Here is a 20,336-nt window from a genome sequence, read left to right on the forward strand (position 1 = left end):
AATTTCAAATATATTAGTTTGATCAAGTTTAGTCTTACCAATCAATAGTTACGAGCCTGAGAATATTTGTCTTATTTTCAAAAAAAGGGAAAACATTCCATAAGAGTAATAGAATCTGATTGAAAATTACACCATCATAATCAGCGTACCAAAGAACTTCACTGTAGAGATTTCAAGCTCCTATCTGCAAAAAAATGGAATTTTGTATTTTTTTTTGTCAGAAAAAAATCCCAGATGCGAGTTTATTTATTTTTTTTCTTCCCAGGATAGATAGTATCAACCCATTGGTCCTAGAATATTGTTAGAAGGCTTATTCGAAAGGAAATCAAAAGTTCTAGTGCCCTTTTTAAGTGACCAAGAAATTGGATGGCAACTAGCCCTCCAACGCTCAGTTTTGCCCAAAGTCGCCCGATCAAAATTATGAGATTTTGTTCCGCTTAGTCGAAAAATCTATTAACTATGTCTCTGAGGATTAATTGATCCCCCACAGTCCCCGGGCCAAGGGCTGTAAGTTGTTAACTTTGCCCATTGTTTACTTATATTATTGGTTACTGGGAAATAGACAGGCGTTTTAAGGGGGAATTTTTTCTGGTGGGGGATCGGGGGAGAAGTTAAAGTGGGAAGATCTTTCAATGGAGGAGTTTTTCATGGTGAATTCTGTTTTAATTTGAAATGCTTTAATCTGTTTTAATTTGTTTTAATCTGTTTAACATGGGGAATTCTGGAATTATTTTATGGATTATTTCCCGGCATTATTTTAAAACGATCAGAAATTAAATAAAAAGGCAAGTTTTTTAACGGAAAGTAAGGAGCAACATTAAAAATTAAAACGAATAGTAATTATAATGTATATGGGGGGTTCACCCCTGGTCAAAGCCTCGCTCTTTCCGCTAATGTTTTTTTTTTTAGTACTTTCATACTAGTTATTTAGTCTAATTAAACCCTTTGTGATTCAGGGGTCATTCTTAAAGAATTGGAACAAAATTCAAACTTTAGTGTTGACAAGGGGGCGAACCCCCTCATATACGTAATAAAAATATACGAAGAAAGAAGTTCGTTACGTAAGTTAATTCGTAAATAAAATTAAAATTCATAAATAAGATTGAAAGTTCTAGTGCCCTTTTTAAGTGACCAAAAAAATGAAAGGGCGACTAGGCACCCTCCCCCTCTCCTTTTTTCTCAAAATTGTCCGATCAAAATTTTGAGATAGCCATTTAGCCAAAAAAAAGTAAACTTAATACGCAAATTTCGTTATAATTGTTCACTTACGTTGAGCCAAACTCAAAATCTACATTAATTAAACAACTTTCAGAAATTAAATTAAAGAGATTTTTTTTAAGCGAAAGTAAGGAGCGACGTTAAAACGTAAAACGAACAGAAATAACTCCGTATATATAAGGGGCTGTCCCCTCCTCAGTGCCTCACTCTTTACGCTGAAGTTTGACTCTTTTTAACTATTAAAAAAAAAAATAAGAATCTTTAGCGTAATGAGCGAGGCGCTGAGGAGGGGACAGCCCCTTTCATATACGGAATAATTTTTGTACGTTTTAAGTTTTAATACCGCTCCTGACTTTCTGTTCAAAAAAGCCTGTTTTCTCTTATTAATCTGTTAGAACCACCCATACCTGGAGCGGCGTAGTGGGATAAAATTTCTGTCCCTGTAGGCATGTGAATGTAATGTTTTACAGTACCAGGGCAAACATTTAATTGCCACAAGGTACTGAATACATTAAATGTGCATTTAGAGGTTTAATATACTATAAGGTGGCTAAAGATTAAATTCTATTTAAATAAACAAAATTGAAAAAGTAAAACTCTTTTTTATAATAAAAAAAATGAATGAGTAAAATTTGAATGGTTTAGTTTTTATTTTCATTTCAATGCGGAAAAGAGAATATTTGTAATATTGCAATTGTAATATGTAATATTTGTAATATGTAATATATTGAATATTTGTCCCTGTTATTGAAGTGGTAGTGACGCAGTAGGCTTTAGATTTATACACCTAGGGGAGGGGGCATTAGCTAAATTCTTGCTTGTTGTGAAACTAAATTTGTTGTGAACGGTTTTGGGAAGAAATAAGACAAAACTAAACTTTTGATAAATAATAATATCCACTGCTGAATAGCCCATCATTTCAAAATTTTATTTTACTTTAATTTTATTTTTATTTTCAATGTTGTGATAAGTCCCTCCCAGAGATTTTTCATCCTATGGAAGATTCTCTTTATAGAAAACAACCCTCTAGAACAACCCCTCCCTTCAACAAGATAAATTGTCTGTATACTTCCCTATAGCAAACACTATACGTAGATAATGGGCGACTTTTATAACATACAAACCTCTCCCCACGGACTGTGGGGGAGTCATTTTACTCCTAAAGAAATAATTATTTGATCTTTCAACTATAATTAACAACATGGCTGTCACAAAATTTTAATCAAATAATATTGCGGAAAATATGGGCGTAGGAGGGAGCTCAATTGTCCTCCAATCTCTTTGGTTACTTAAAAAGGGAACTAGAACTTTCAATTTCCGTTTGAATCATCCTATTCTGATCTTCTAGTACCATTATTTCAATAGAATTATCCTTTAGAAAAATAGCTAACTTATCTGGAAGCGCCTAAACTAGTAAAACCAGGACCAACAGACCGACAGAATTTGCGATCGCTATATGTCACTTGATTAATACAAAGTGCCATAAAAACCTTAGGTTTTTCTTTACAACGACAAACGACAGGCTACAGAAAAACCGGTTAGAATTTTGGAAAACCTATGTTCCAAACGTACCGATGATCGTACCGATGAAGTCCTGCAAAAATGTCTAGTGGTAAATTATTAGAAATTTAAAATGGTAATCCGACTGATGTCAAACGTCCCGATAGCCCTGATAAGAAAATACCTTTGGCCATAGTTCAACCTCTAAGGAAATTTGAAGGTAAGAAAGATATAAGGCCTTTGTTCTAAAAAGTAAAAAAAAACTATGAATATATGAAAAAGCTATCAAGCTCTGGTTCAATTACTAATCGAATAAGCCCCCTCTCTAGTTCCTTTGACCACCCATTCAAAGCAAAATAGCGAAACTTATAAAGTTTTGTCCATTTTCTGTCTTTTGTCTTTTGTCTAGCCCTATTTTGGTTATTATTGATTTCTCCCCCATTGCTTGTAAAGGGGCCGTTTTATCCGAAGCCTTAAGATACAATTTTTAAAGTAATTATAAACAGTTCTGGTCTTAATTTTCATCAAGAACTCTTCCTTGTTATGGATGCTTTACCCTTTTTTTAAAATAAGGTAAATTTTCTCAGGCCTGTGGTGTTTGACCAGTACTTTTAAAGTTTATAAATTTGGCTGTTTTTTAAAATCAGCATTAAAAGCTGCTTTTTACAATTAAATAGTATTATAAAAATTTTGTTTTTAGAGTCTGGTTAGTACCAGCAAAAGTAATTCTTCACTTGCAGTTTGGTAGAGCAAAATGGTACAAATAGAGTTTTCTTCTATTTTTGCAACTAATAACCTCAACATGACAACAATAACCGATAAACACGATAAACACGACAACCTCGCCATCTTATGTAAAAATGTAAGAAAATTCAGTTTAACAAAGATATTTTCTTACGCTTTCTTGAAAAAATTTGTTCTTTTATCTAGTAACTTAATTATCTTCTTTCTTAATGAATTTGTCCGTAAAACGTAAAACGTTATCTTTTTCACTGCTAGAAGTAACCATAAGAACTTGCATTCAATTCAATGCAGGAAATTTTGCATGAACGGTAATCTGATTTATGAATAGAACATTTTCTACGATCAGTAAAAAAAAAAATAACTAAACAAAAATTGTTGTAAAGCTGCTTAGTAGTGTCACCATTTCACAAAAATTTAAAGGGGACGAGGTTTTTCCAACTTTTAAAAATGAAGCTAGAGAAAAAGGCATTAGTCAAAATCTCTAGGAGGGGAGTGGTGGATTTTTCGATTGTTTTGCTTAAAAACAAAAAGAAATATAATTCAAATTCTGAGGGAATGTTTAACCGGTATTGCCCTTCCATTTGGTAGCCCTGAAACCTAGAACTTTACGTGTATCTTGTGCAGGCTGTATCCTCAACTAGAAGTAAGCTTACATGTAAAGAGTTAAAAAAATTTATTCCGGACTGAAATCTTAACAAAAACATTGTTTAACAGCCTATGTTTCAAAATTTCCACTTTTTCGAAAAATTTCCACTTTTTCACTTATTCGAAAACTCTTCCCAGAAAACATTAAGGAACCTGCAAAAAACATAAATAAAAGATCAAGTATGTTTTGTGCCAGAAGAACTAGCAGGCTAAAGCATTTCTTCACTACTCTGTTTTTTACTTAAAAAACTAGATGATTAATATAAGAGAGTTTTCAAGTTCACTTTAAAAGTTCTAATTTGATGTTTAAGGTATAATACTTGAATAAAAGACTGGTTTTCAAAATAATTCGTTCATCTCTTTATTTCAGTCAAATTTAGCTGAAATTTTGATGCATAATAACATGATGGGCCTAAATCTAAATTTCATGTTTTATTCGTCAATTAGAAGTTCTAGCGCTAACAAGTGAAAAAGCTATACTATGTCTGCCATTTTTTCTATCAATATTAGACAGAATTTTAAAATAGAAAAATTTCCACACTTAAGTATTTTGTCTGTCCAGCAATACTTCATGCTTTAGTTGAAAATAGCGTGAAAGGCATACATTTGCTTTGCTTTCATTTTTCTCATTTACTCTGAGGTTTCCATGTTATTTTACTTAGAGATATAAATCTACATCTGTCGTTTTTTTTTAAATTTAGGCTATACATGTAAAAGAAAATATTTGATGCTATAAATCTCAAAAAAGAAATAATGCCTTGCTATAACGATCTGAACTTAGGCTATTATTAAGATCTTGCTTCCCACCGTATTCTAGTATCATACTAAAACATTCACATTATGTCTATAATATTTGTGAAGCTTTTGTACTGCTAATAAATATCTGACAAACGCTTTATTTGTGCAAGTATATTTGATTGCTGAAAAAAACAGTTTAGAAGAAACAGTACGAACAACGATTGCAAATGGTAAAATGAAATATCTGATTTTGATATTAAGGTTACGAATTTTAGATTGTTGGAAAATTGTTTGGGCGATTGAAATTCTGGTCATGTTTTAATTTTACGTAAAATTTACTTTTACAAGACTTTTAAAAGTTTTTAGGTTAATTTTCCTAAACAATTTGGAACTACAGGGCTTGCAAAAAAAAGGAAAAAAAAAGAAAAAAAAAGAAAAAAGAACAAAACAAAATGCAACAACAACAATGAAATACAATGAAATTGCAACAACAAAGAGCAACGGAGAAATTCTGACAAAGTTTTGAGGTCAACATAAAAAAAAAACAATAGGTAATACTACATTTTTTTTGTTCCCAAAGACTTTGTTTACAGTGGTTCTATGAATTGCTGCATAGGTTTGTGTTTTGAATATACAATGAACTTTGTCATCAGAATTGCCAAGCCAGAATTGAAAGATGTGGGGATACATTTCAGCACGCACAAAATGCTATATTTGAACTGCTCAGATTTCAAGTATTTTTATTCCATAAGGACAAACAGCCTTGAAAATTAGAGAGATGATTCCATCCTGTCTAAGACAGAGTGGTATTGTCCTGGCTAAGAACAAAGTTTTAAGATCAGTGCCAGAATAACTTTTGGTTCAAAATTTAAACAAAAAATAACTTTCGCTGTTTTTTTACAGCTAGACAGTACCGCCCAAGCGAATTGCATAAATTGCAGCCCTTGCCCTGAAAGGGGGGGATATTTTTGAGTTCGAGTCATCACCCTAAATATTAAGATAGATGGTCTTTAAGCTAGCAGTACCAAAAATCTTCGTCCTAGTTTCAGTTGGTTTCCAGTGCCCTTTATGAATATTTCCCAAAAACTGTGAGAGTATTTGAGAGTCCTTAAATTTTGTCAGACCTTTCTCGTCACAAGGACCTTGTAAGTACCAAACATATTTTAGAGAGCTAGTAGTACCAAACATATTTTAACCGAATTTTACTCTTACGAAGTATGTTATCCGTTTTTAACCTGTTACCAAGATTTTTTTTTGTGTTAATATTTTTTGCGTTAAGTGAAAAATATATTTCTTGCTGTTCTTTTTTTGCAAGCACTAGGAAAAATATTAGTACTAACAACAAAATTAACGCAGCATCAAGTAAAGTCTCACACCTTTTTTTACCAATTCATTGGCTCAACTTACGTACATGGATAAGATGTTACAATAACTCACCGTTAAGTACTTTAACTTACCGATAGATGCACAGTACATTTATTTTACAAGTTGCTACTTTTCCAAGAATTTGTTAATTTTAAGGGAACTGGAAGTTTGCCAGGCTTATAATGAACTGATTTTGTTTCGTCATCTACAGGTAAGTCAGGTCCATCGCTTTTCCCCTCTGGAACCTGAAATTACAAATTTGGCAAGGTTAACATTTAGGTAATTAAATCGGTTGTTCGTGCTTGTTCTTAAAATAAAAATCTAAGTAAAAAGGTGAAAACATTCTTTTAGTGTAGAGTTTGCTCCAATTTTGTCAATTACGTCCTCATTTCAAGTTCAAGTTTATTTCATGAGCCCCCAGTCACTAACTGCATAGGTGTGGTAATTCTTTTTACAAGAGATATGTGGTAAATTTATAAATTTTTTCACAAAAAATCTAATCGAAAAAGGGGGAGAGTCTAAAACCCCCAGAGATTTGCTCATCAACTACCATTGTAAACTTTTGACCCGCACAACCTCAACTATTAAATAAACTTATAAACTAAAAAAACTTATTTTTTTTTTACAGGATTAGTAACATACAAAAGTAACATATAAACAAAATCAGTGGCCGCGATAATTTCAGGTCCTCGTTTCACTCAGCTCCTCTCCGATTTTCGATTCCTCTTAATTCTTTTTAAAATTTTTTATTCTCATTGACATTTTGACTGATAGACTGCTGCTTGCCTAATGTAAGCAGCAAAATAGCTCTGTGTAAGTAAAGAGCCATGTAGGGTCAATGTAATGCTTTTTTTTAACCGAGGCAATTTGTTTAAAGGAATTATTGAGTAATAATGCCACAATACATCCCGTCAGCCAAATAGGAAAGCCCTAAGAACATTCTCCAATACGTAGGTTCTATCGTTTATTTTGTCTGTTGGGAACAGGTACTTGATACATCATAGTTTTAGCCGATTCTGTTTACTTATGGAAAATTGAATGTATAAAATCTTACGGGCCAGGTAGAAAAAGCCCTCACGAAATTCTACAAGACGCTATTCTATTGTTTATTTATGTAAATTTGAATTAAGATGACGTAGTTTTCAGGGTCAACGACATTTGTTTCGGTAGGGCTTACGGATGGGTTTGGATTGGTCCAAGAAGCCACATGGATATAGACACTGGATATTTGCTGTTAATTGGCCTACAAAAGGGTTTGTTTTGGCCCAAGAGGCCTCGTGGATATAAACGTCAGATATTTGCCGTTACTTAGCTTACGCAAAGGTTTGTTCATGTGCAGGGTTTTACGTTTCACTGCACAAAACTGTCATTGATACAAATGGCTTTGGGAGGCTATACTCACGCATGGTATTTACAAAGACTCCAATAATATCTTATCAGAGGTTTGTTTAAGTTTAACTGAGGGCCATATTGAACTGCCAGAAGTAGCTAAGCAAAATAAAAAGCAACATCGTTCACTTGCACGTGTTCTGGATGGCAAAAACAAGGGAAAGGATTTAAAAAGCATCTTCTTCAAGCGGAAGGTCACTTCTTTATACTTTTTATGCCGATATTTGCTAGATTTGTAAACAGTTTTCTCATAAATATGGCTCAAACCTACAAGCTGACATCAAAACAAACTCTTCCTTTCACCAAAGGAGTATTTTGAGGATAATCTCAGTAAATTTATTAACAATGAGGCAAATGCTGACGCTGAAAATTAATTTTGTTTCAAAATACAATATGATGAGTGGACAGAAATAAACCTTACTGCGATAGTCCACTCAAAGTAAATGTCATTAATTGCAAAAAGAAAAGTCTCAAAATTCAAAAACTTTGACACCACCAAAACCAAAAGAAAAACAACATACGTCATTATCTACAGTTTTGACAAGTATTGCAGACCTATTACCTCAATCGTATCGTGATCAATATAAAAGACTCTTGACTTATCTCGCTGAAAGTTAACATTTCAAAATTGATGGTAAAAGAATGAGGTTATAATTTACGGCAACACCTACAATCTAATTGTTTTGATATCAGATTTTATAACAAATCATTGAAGACCTTTATCATATGACAACTATTTCCATTAATTTTTTAACTCGTGAATTTTCGCAAAAAGTCTTATTGTCAATAAACATATTTTAAAACGATTAATGGAATATAGTCAAATATCATAAGGTGATTTTAAATTAGTTTTTTAAAATACTAGCACGCCGGCTAGCGATGACTTTATGATGAGAGTGGGGGGACGTAAGTAATGGTGTCTTAGTATCAGTGCATCACTCTCACTCGCTAGTATGCAAAAAGATAGTGGACACTTCACTAATTGTTTTTGTTCAAAATGGCTCAAGTTTTGAAACATGCTCATGATAATATTGGTGAAGCGGGAAGTTTAAGCTCCCCCATCACACTTGCTCAAGTCACTGGGCTTAAAAGGAAGATAGCAATAGAATATTGACACAGTTAACCACGTTACATTCTTCCGTCGAAGTCGTAGAACAGTGGGTAGTTAATATCCAGAAACTAAAGCACTTTTCAGATTGTAAATATTACTAGAAGATCTTTTGACTTTAGACAAGATTTAAAGACTTCAAAAAAGTATATCACAAAGATACAAAACAGTCGAACTCATAGGTGTAAGAGACAGTTACTTGTCGTTGGCAAGGATAGAACTCTGTTTTTGATTTATGGATAGTAACTGAAGACGTGTACAATGCCCAATCCCTTCTATGTGACACTCATGTCCAGTGGCTCTGACCACCTCTACGGTGATTTGAAAAAAACACGCAAGTTTTGAACAAAACTCTCCCCTGCTATCAAACTTGATGGATAGTATGAAGTTGCTTCTGCTGAATGTATTATTAAAAATAAACATGATATCCTGAGAAAACATCGTACATATGACATCAAAGTTGGACGAAACTATTGGCCACTCCTTACCAAAGAACGGAGAGAATCACATAAATCTGATGAATACCCTTTGTCACACTACCATGCAAAGAATTTGGTAGTATGAATGATTTGTGTCATGCAATCAATAGAAAAATCTTAGCTCGTAAGAATGGTACATTCCAGTTTATCTGTTCGATTGAACATGGCAAGATTTACATGTGCTTTCTAAAAAACATGATAAAATTCATCTCAACGATAATCTCAGAGATTTTCATGTTTTTCAACAGACTATAACCATTGATAAAAGTGCTTGAACCACCAGTATATGGAACGTGTTATTTTTGCAGACTCTGGACTCGGATTCTCTAAGGACACTTGTATATTTCTATATGTATTTTTTGTTGAGACATTGAGAGTTTTCAGTAGCAATCTCCCCCTCCTACGTGATCTTGAATAAAAGCCCACTCACGATTACACTCATCACTACAATATTAAGCATATTCAGTATATTCCTGTAAACACTTAATACTTGAAACTTTGTCAGTTAACACTAAGAACTGAATTATCTGATCCCTTGGCAATAACAAGAAGTTTGGCGGTGATTACATGTCGTCTCCGTCCCATTCAACAATGAGATGGCTAATAGAAAAATACATTCGTTTACCGCGATATTAACTGCTATTTTGCTGTTCTTAGACCAAGGAAATTCTTCATGGAATAAACTATTAAAAAGGTCTTTCGTCTGTCTTGGGCTACGGTTCTGGCAATTGGTTCGCTGAGTTTTTGCTCTGTACTACTTTTGGCTAAAAATCTATTACTTCTGATTGCCACGGATTTTACGTCCTTTTACACTATACGATTTTGGCTTTGGCAAGGACTTGTGTTTCACAAAATCTCAGGTGTAGTGTACGATCTCTCGGTGAGCCATTGAAATCACGACAAAGCAGGAAAGGTTTCAAAGGTCGAGAAATACCTCATGACTCATCAGTCTCTACTTAGGTCTGAAACGAAAGACATCACTCTTGTCAATCAAAGCCCAAATACTGCGTAGGGCTTATTTTATGAAGGCCTTGTACTACAAAATTTGTTTAGACGGATCAGTGTCTGGATAAATGGAACATTAGTGAGCAACTAGGAACGTTGAAAGAGCACTAGCAGTCTTTCAACCTATGGAAGCAACATACGATTTATGTTTTTGACTCCAATGTCCTTTATGAAATTGAAAGGTGAATATAAAATAGACACTGACTCTGCTAATATAATTAGAAATACGAAAACTAGTGATTTACACTTATATGGGTAAATAAATCCTGAAAGATTTAATATCCCCAATGGATGCCTCCCAATGTTAAGATTTACATTAAATTACAACTTGTCCCGTCCAATTTTACTTTGTGTAAGGTTCCTGCTGATGCACCTGATACAACAGTCTCTCTAAGTTCAGAAATACTTCATGTAAAAAACAACAGCTCTTTTGCTTTGGCAATTAAAAAATGTAGAGCCAATGGAAATAATGTAAAACTGTTCGTTCCTCACCCAATAACCAATCAACGACATATTGCCAGAAGTTTACATACCTGCATCGATTCCTCATTTATCAATGGTGGACATCCTTTAGAACTAGATTAGGCGTTTGCAAAAAGTGCAAGTGCCATAGGACCATGGACAACTTCACCACACAAATTTGAAATGTTCAGACTTCCCTCTCTTGTGTGTAAAGTAAATAGAATTACATTCAACAATTTATCCTCTGATAAACCCTATAGGACCCCAAATTAATTGACAATGCAATCCCCAGATCGAGCATCACAACTATTTGAAAATGGTACAACCAATACAATGTTTTCAAGAAGTCCCGGTATCGTTGTATTGGAGTTGTCTTGGGCTCAATATATGAGTTTTGTCCGAACGGGTACTATATGTTTAGAGTGTAAATTTGCCAAGCCATTAACAGAGCAGATAGCTTTAATCTTGCTAAATCAATTTGAAATCTACTGGAAAATTAACCCCGATGGTAGTGTTTTATTAGACCTTGCGCCATGAACAAGAAGCAAATAATCAGTGTATTCAACTAGAATGCATAAATGTCCAAATTTGATTTCTGTTGTACACCCTTGGATTTCCTTTGACACACTCGTAACACTTGTGATAGTATTATCATTCTTAATGGTAGCCCATCGAATGTAATGACGAGTTATTGGCTCTGCCTCTTTCAAACAGTGAAAAATATAGAATTTTTAATCCTCTTGACCTGCCATATGCACTCTAAACGCTTCATATCAAAGACTTTATTGAGCAAAGCGGAAAATCTGTTATTCAAAATCTGAAGCGAGTACAAGATTTATCGAAAAAAAACTGTGGTTTTCATGCAATACTATATTTTATTTTTTGATTTCGTGATAATACTTACCATGAATTTCTCAGCATTTATATGGACAATCATAGATTAAATGACTTAATAGCGGAAAATACCCTTTCCTGCCTGTACAATATTTATTTCTGTGCCCTAAGAATAAAGAGTTTTAATACTGTTTGTAAATTTTTTAAAATAAAAAAGTAAGCGCAATAAAAGTCTTTGTTTTCATCTTTTAGATTTCTTCTTCTACGTGCAGTTGGTCATCAACAACTAGTAGTGACGGCATATCATTGTGGTATCTTAGCCTGCAAAGTCAGAGTCAAATTTCTACAATACATTGTAACTACACTTATATTAAATCTCTTTGTACAGTCAATAATACTATGTTGGTTCATATTATGAAATTCAGGTTTTTCAATTTGTCCATTTAAAGCAATGTTACACATGGTATTTTCGTATGAAAAGTAGCTTTCTTTAGCGTTCAAGTAAAAATTAGTAGGCTTATAATCATAGTAGTAATTGTCTTCACAGCGATGACGTACAAACCATGCTCTCTCACTTTTCCAACAGTTGGTTGTATTCCTGAGACTTTTGTGGAGTGAAGCATAAAATCCTGCAACTTAAAAAACCCTTGCGTAAGCCAAGTAATGTGAAATATCTGGTGTTTATATCCATAAGGCTTCGTAGACCAAAAAAATTCTTGCGTAGGCCAACTAACGGGAAATACTCGGTGTTTGTATTCAAGAGGGTTATTGGGTTAAAACCAACCTTTTATACTTCCAGTAACAGAAAATATCCGGTGTTTATACCCAGAATGCTCCCTGTACCAAAACAAAACCTTGCGTGAGCTCTACCAAATTAAATGAAGTTGACCCTCAAAACTACGTCATCTAAATTTAAATTTGCAAAAGTAAACAATTAACTAACGTCTTGGAGAATGTCCAAAGGGTTTTTACAACCTTGCCCGTCGATTTTTAGACATTTAAATTTGCTTCAGTAAATAATAACATCCGCTAAATTATGACGTAACAAGCACTTGTACACGATAGACCAAATAAACAATAGCACCTCTGACTTGGAGAATACCCTTAGGGTTTTCTCTACCTGGCTCGTGGGATGTATTATGGCATCACCAATGTTATGGTAGAAACCGTGGAAGGATCTCATTCGATTAGAAATTGAAAGTTCTTTTGCCGTTTTTAAGAGTAAAAGTAATTAAAGGACAACCATCTCCCCTCCCATGCCCGTTAATTCTCCAAACACTTCCCATCAACATATTGAGATATCCATTTTGTTCAGCATAGCCGGAAGGTCAAGTAACTATGAATCTTGGCTTGTCGAACCCCTTCCAGAGGCCTCAGAAGAAAGGACATAAGTTATGTACATCATCCATTATTTACACGGGTTGTCAAAGGGGCTTAACTCAGGAATGACTTAGTGTATTAATTTGGAACGTGCAGGGAATGGTGAGGGGTTGATCAATTGACCAAAAAGACAGTACCTGCACGCAAATACTACTACTACTGCTACCACAACTACTGCTACTGCTGCTATCGCAACTACTACTACTACAACCATTAATACTACTAATACTATTTCTACCATTACAACTACTGCTTCTGTAGTGAGTACTACCAAGGCTGAGGATATTGAAGTGAAAAATTTGAGATGTTGAGGAAAAGTTAATCTTAGTTGATGCTAAGTGTGTATAGATTGCTAGAAGAATGTATCAGCAATATCTTTGAAAAGTCTATCGTAAGCAGCTAAAACTTCCAGGGCACTGCTTCTGTAGTGAGTACTACCAAGGCTGAGGATATTGAAGTGAAAATTTGAGATGTTGAGGAAAAGTTAATCTTAGTTGATGCTAAGTGTGTATAGATTGTTAGAAGAATGTATCAGCAATATCTTCGAAAAGCCTACCGTAAGCAGCTAAAACTTCCAGGGCATCATTAAGGGGATTTTCAATTGAACAACAGGCAAAATCTGCATGTCCCTACAGCTATCAATATTGCTGCTTCTATTGTTACTACTACCTCTACTATTACCACTACTATTATGCTACTACTACTATTAAGGCTATGACAGTTTAACCGATAATTTGGTATGACGGTGAAAATTTAAGAGCATATGGACGAAAAATTGAGCTAAGTCAAAACAGACTATAAACATTGATATTTTCAAAAGGGCCTATATCAAGAATGGAATAGGTTATTAAGCTGGAACTCTTGGGTAGTGCTCCAAAGAAAAGATCTATTGACTAAAAGACAATGAGCGCGCAATACCACTAATATTACTGCCACCGCTGCAGCTAAAACTAATGCGACTACTTTTACTGCAATTATTGCTAATACTCAGAGTAATAAGATAACAATTTCAGGAAGTGTTGAGGAGGAGGTTAACCTAAATTGAAACAGACTGTGAGCATATAGGTTGTCAAAAGGTCATATGGGAAATATAAAAGCAGGGGCTAGTTGTATTAAAGTGAAACTTCCAGGGCTTTATGAGAGTGATATTCAACTTACTTAAATGTAATATACTATTACTATTGCTGCTATACCATTACTACAACAAGCACTACAAGTACTCCTACTATTACAGCTGGGACTGTTAATACAACTACGGCCAAGGGTACGAAAGTGAGTTTTTGATAGAATATTTAAGGTGAAATTGACATGGATCATAACACCCTGTCTTATACAGGTTGTCAAAATCAGCATTATCTCAGGAATGGTTTTGTATGTGAAGTTGAAAGTTACAGGATTTGTTGTAGCGGATGCTCAACTAACCAAAACACAGTATTTGCATCTTACTACTACTACTACTACTTCTACTGCCACAAACCCTACTACTAGTGCTGCTACTACTACTATTAATATTAACGCTACGACCATTACTGCAAATGCTAGGGCTACTACCGCTGTTTCTACTATCACTAGTGGTGCTACTACTGCTGCTACTGAAGATAAGATATTAAGGCGAAAAGTTTGGGGAATCTTAAAAGAGTGTTGAACTAAATAAAATACAGTCCTCGCATACAGGTTGTCAAGAGGACGCATCAAAAATGCATAAGAAACAGCTGATGGTATTAAGTTGGAACTTTCAACGTCTGTTGAAAAATCCAAAGGTGCTATGTGCATACGCTACTAGTGGTACTACTATTATAACTACAGCTGTTGCATCTACTGCAGCTAAGGATATTAAGATGGCAATTTTAAGGATCTTTAGAAGGATGGTGAGCTTAATAAAAAAAAAACTCCAAGCAAGTAAATTGTCAGAAGATTGTAACAGTAATATCTCAAGAACGGCTTTTATTATTATGTTAGAAATTCCATGATAGGGTCTGGTGGATCCTTAACTAATCAAAAGGTACTATATTTATACTACCAATGCTACCACTATGTCTGCAGTAGCTAATAAGTTTAAAAATGAATCTTTTAGGGAACATTCTTGGGGAGTTTCAAAATGAAAAAAACTATATATTTGCATGTAGGTTTTGATAAGGGCATATAAGCATTATTTTTAAGTATCAGGCAGCGCATGGGTTTCATAAAAATCTTTAAAGAGCTCCTGTGATTGAAAATCAAAAGTTTTAGTGACCTTTTTAAGAGATAAAAGCTATTGGAGGATGAAAATCCCCTCCAAGGTTAATTAATCCTCTAAACACATCCACTTGATATCTTGATATGGTTATTTTATCCAGCATAGTTGAAAGGTATAGCAACTATGTCTCTGGGAATGTTACTGTTATCAGCCCCCCCAGTCCTCAGAGCAGAGGCTATAAGTTATGCAATATGCATATTGCTTAAAGAAAGTACTTGTTCCTGAGAAAGTTGGTGTGTTTCATCCTTGATGCAAAAACAAGTACATTCAAATAAAGCTTTCAGGGAATGTTGAGGGGAGGGTTGAAGTAAATTAAAACATATTTATCTATACAGATTCTTAAAAGGGGAAGAATGAAGGTAATAAGTCGAACCTTTTTACGAATGATGTAGGGGATGATCAACCTATCAGTGGCATGTTCAGGACGATGTTGAGCTAACCAAAATGCAGCATCTTTCTGTTGCCACTATTGTTACTATTATGGCTGATAGGATTACTGCTTGTTCTGAAGTTAAGTATGTTGAGATGAAACTTTCAGGGAGGAGTCTTTTCATATTGCTACTCCTACTACTGTTGCTGCTTCTTCTATTATTACTTGTATTTTTACAACTACTTCTACTGAGGCTAAAGGTAAGATATTGCAGCTTTCAGGAAGTGTTTGCGACGATGTTGAACTAAATTAAAACATATTCTCTACAAACAGCTTTAAAATGGGGCTTATCAGCAGTATTCCAGGAATGGACTAGGGTATTAAGTTGAAACTCACAAGAAATATTAAAGGGGGAAAAATGCAAAATGTGCATACTGCTACAATCACTAACACTGCTACCGCTACTGCTACTACAGCTACTACTACAACTGCTGCTACTACAAATATTGCTACAACTATTACTTACTTACTTTTACTTATACTTATTGTACGCTCAAGCTGCACCAATGCTAATCAGATCAGCAGACCACGACATTTATACTTCCAGAGGAAGCCTACTTCCGGATTCCCATGATGTAACGCAGGTATTTGTGGTTGAACGTATGCAAAATCAACTTTTTGGCTGGTTTCAGTGGCCACGTTTCAAATCCATAGAAGAAAATGGAAAGGAAAACCATAGTTTGATACACTCAGTTTTTTTTCCATATCAGAATTTTGCTCTACTTTCATAAAGACTTTTGTGGTTGAAGGATTGTGTTCTAGGCTGACGATATGCAGCTCGAGATCTCTTCTGAAGGCACACCAGCAGGGTTTACCATTGAGTGTAGGTATTTGAACGACTGAACATCTTCAATCTGACTACTGTTTAGGGTCACAGGGGTTTCATCCCCCCCCAGCCATTTGCATGGTTATTATTTTTTGTAGACTTATTTGAAGGCCTGTCGAGAGGGCTTCGTTTGCCACGTTATTGATCATAGCTTGGGCTTCTGCAATAGATTTAGCATGCAAGCATGTCCCCGTCATCAGCGTAGTTAAGATTCGTGAAAAGAAGGACGGGCTCACTGCCAGTATTACCTTTGTGCTTACCGTATTACCATAAGTACTTTTGTACTTGTTCAGGACAACGAATACTACGGCAGCTACTACTAGTGCTACTAAAGCTAAAGGTATTACAATGAAACTTTCAGGGAATGCTGGGGAGAATATTGAACTAGATTGTAATACACTATGTGGATTTAGGTCATTAAAAGCACGCAACATTTCTTCCACATGAACAGAAGAAAACAGGGAAAGTTGGCGAAACAATTACAGTCGTAAATATTTGTCGCGGTGCCACTGTTATGAACATAACTGTGATTTAGAGCTTTAGTTGCTATGCAGTAATGAATTGGCAATGAGTCTAAGTCAAAACTAAGTTGGCACGATTGGAGGATATATTAATATCACAATTGAGGTTACCTATCAGTAGCCACTGATACCACGTTTTACAATACTGCATAACAGAGTTTTAAGGGATGAGTAGGCATTAGAAAATTTATTGAGTAAAGAATATAAAATCCATCTTGAGCCCAAGGAGTACTAGTCACATTGGCACAATTTTGACAGAAGAATTAGATAAGACTGATGACAAAGGTGTAGCTTATCATTTGATAACATATCCCAGGCCACTGGAGGGTCGGCCTTTAGTTTCACGAGCATTGGTTGTGAACATAATATGCTGGCTGCTTCTTCGTAAAGACTTAATGTAGACTTAGGGAAATAAATATTTCTGTGGGAAAAAGATGTCATAATCGTTCACTTTCGGTTTTTGAATTGGAAATTTCAACAGTCATTTCCAAATAAAACGTTTTTCAGGACATCAAACAGGAGGGGGTATTTTAAGCTAAACGATACCTGACTACTGTCACAGTTAGCGTACTTTGGGTACGCTTTAAAGGAGGAATTACAGGACGACATATGAAGGCTGGCACAAATATTACATTTTATTGTCTTATCTCATTTGGCTTTCATGTGGTTGGGAGATGGACATTTATGGCAGCGACGAAGTGGGCACCGGAATTCAGAGTACGCTTGAATTCAAACCGCACATTGAGCCCAAGTCGTAGGCTATCACTCAGGGCTAGAGCGCTGCATCAAAATTAGCAGATAACCCCTTACCAATGCCATGAAATTTCGTCATGCGTGTCAGAACGTCACGACTATCCAAAATACTGATTAGAACGGCATCTCTAAAATCCTTTGCTGCGGATTGACCAATCTGAACAAATAGCTTATCGTCAGAGGGCTTTATTTTGTGAATAGCCTCATGACCACGACTTTTGTTAATAGCGTGAATCCTTTCAAAGGAGTATCAAGTTCAGTAGGTACTTTTAAAATCATAAAGGCAGCGGTGCCTTCAGTAGAGGGCTAACATAGGACATGAGAAGTGACGGTAAATTTAAGTCATAAGCCGTTATCTTTTCTGTGATAAAATTTAGGGAATCGGGAACACAAATTATAAATGCAAGTTTATAATAAGCCATAGGAGGAACTATAAGCACTTCAGCGGGCTAAATAATCACGCAAGTTGGCACAATTAGCTCCTCATTTTCAAGCTTCTAAAGCAAATCTATCATATCTTTGACATGCTGAGTGGAGACGTGGTCACCTTCTCTCCTTGGGTCTGTTTTGGTGATAGAATACATTTCTGCAAACAAATCAACTTTAGAATCTTTGAGAGTATTTTCAGGAAAAAAATTCCACTGCGTGGCTATTAATAAACTTCATAAAATTTAAACCCGATTGAATTATTGACTGGAAAATTAAGAATAGCTGAATATGCAAATATTTTTCGATAGCTTAGCTCAAAATGGTCAAGGTCCAAAACTTAGTCTCCAAAGAGAGACTGAGTACTACTGTAGTATAAATCAGATTTGACACAAACTGATTCTTAGCTGTACTATTCAAAAGCTAGATATCAAGGTTAGAAAAGGGAGTCCTTGTCATTAAATATTGAGCCGCAGGTTTTTGCTAGTTTTGTTTTTAAGGTGTATACGGCTGTGTATGTTTCCACTTAATCGATCTTAAGAATCATGCTTCCTTTTTAGTGTTCGTAGTACTTTCAGTTAAAATTAGTAGGAGTTAAATCCTACTTTTGTATAAAATTCACAAAAAACTTAAAACTCTTATTTATAATAGCTTTACATTATATTTATAAATAAATTTAATAAATCTAATAAAATAAAATTTGTTATGTAATTAGGTAACAAATAAAATTCATATTAAAATAAAATAAAAAAAATCATACCACACCAGAAGAAAATATGGTGGTGGTGCAAGATGATTTTTTGTTAAAAATTCCGTTTAGGAAGTGGCCAAGCAAAATTTTTCCTAATTCGTCCCTATCAATCCCTTCCCTCATTAAAATAAAAATCTACTTACAGGAAGACACGAGCGAGGCAGTGGCGAAAATTGATTTACAAAATTATGTGGGTTTCCATGCAACATTGATTTTACATCAAGGTCTACAGAACTGTAATCTTTATTTGCCAAATTACTTGCAAGATACGGATATAGTGACGTTGCAGTAGTGCTACCTGAAAAACAAGTAAGCCTAAATACTCCAAAGGAAATTCTAAAATACAAATGATAACTTTAGTTAAAAGAAAGGAAAATATTCTCGATCCTTTCATAAAAGCACACCCATACATGTAACATCAATTTATATGTTTATACATTTTAGATATTTAATTTTTTATTTTATTTGTATTTTCTAATATGGTTAAACCACAGCAAAATGAGTAATTAATTATTTATAGTTCATCTGGGGAGATTACTGATAAACAATTTTTTACAGAATGTCTAAATTTTATATGCCATGTGAGATGGAAAACGCTTGGTTCTGCTGCAAATAGCAAGTGTAGTCTTGTTCCATAGTAAAACATGAGATTCAGTTTCATTGGTTTATTGCGATGTCGTATTTCCGTAAGCCAATCAAATTAGTCGTTAAATTTATATCTGAAAAGGAAGCCAAATAACCAAAATTTGGAAAATAGCTTGGTTATCTTTGTGTTTCTGTACCAGTAAAAAGCACGAAAAGACAAATTATACCTGTTGGATCCACCTAAATTAAAATTTTGAGCTAGTAAAAAAAAAGTATTCGAGTCGCAATTTTTGTTTTTTACTAGTTGTAACTATTTCGTTGTGACTAAAACTGAATAACAACCACGATCAGTATTTTAAAAGTTTTGTCTATCGGCATTTAAGATGTACCACCAATCAGTTGCAGTTACTTAATATTACTATCGCAGAATAAATAATAATTTTGACAATAATAGTAAAGAAGAGCAAGAATAAGACATAATTTCTTTTAAAGAATAATGTTAATTTACATTAGACCACTGCTTTTTACTGAAAATAGAACGAGGTGTTTAAAATTTAAAAAGTCCACAAACATGGTAGTTTTGAAATAAGTTTAAGATATTATATTTTGTTTAATTACAGAGAGAAGATAACTTTTAGGCATCAAATAGCCTAAAAGGTTTTTTTTGTGTGTGCAGTTTTGTGAGTTTTATTTAGGGGAGGCGAACCCAGTTTTTGCAATATATTTTAATCTAGTAAACTAAAGCACGTAAAAAAATGCAAATACAAATGTTTGTGACCTGGATTTGGATTGGCCCTACTCGAGACGTGTATCATCTCATTAATTTCGACCAAAGAACGACCCGTGAATCACAAAGGCTGTTTAATTAGAATAAATGGATCTTTGAAAGTACTAGAAAAACTTTAGGCGTAAAAAGCGAGGTGTTGACGAGGGGGCAAGCC

At 34.5% G+C, this 20,336-nt stretch overlaps 1 protein-coding gene across 3 annotated transcripts in view; it reads right to left on the reverse strand.

The window, feature by feature from the left end:
- Positions 1 to 4,118: 4,118 nt before the first annotated feature.
- Positions 4,119 to 20,336, reverse strand: part of LOC136030450 (hemicentin-1-like) — a 214,279-nt gene continuing 198,061 nt past the window's right edge. For all 3 annotated transcript variants that reach the window (XM_065709442.1, XM_065709443.1, XM_065709441.1), the window contains 3 exons: positions 18,954 to 19,108; positions 6,303 to 6,455; positions 4,119 to 4,260 (listed from right to left, as the gene is read on the reverse strand). In XM_065709442.1, coding sequence (XP_065565514.1) covers positions 6,327 to 6,455; positions 18,954 to 19,108 — 284 coding nt within the window. In that variant the 3' untranslated portion in view covers positions 4,119 to 4,260; positions 6,303 to 6,326. The remainder of the gene's footprint in view (positions 4,261 to 6,302; positions 6,456 to 18,953; positions 19,109 to 20,336) is intronic.

The sequence above is a fragment of the Artemia franciscana genome, chromosome 8 (genome assembly GCF_032884065.1).
Source record: "Artemia franciscana chromosome 8, ASM3288406v1, whole genome shotgun sequence".
NCBI lineage: Eukaryota > Metazoa > Arthropoda > Branchiopoda > Anostraca > Artemiidae > Artemia > Artemia franciscana.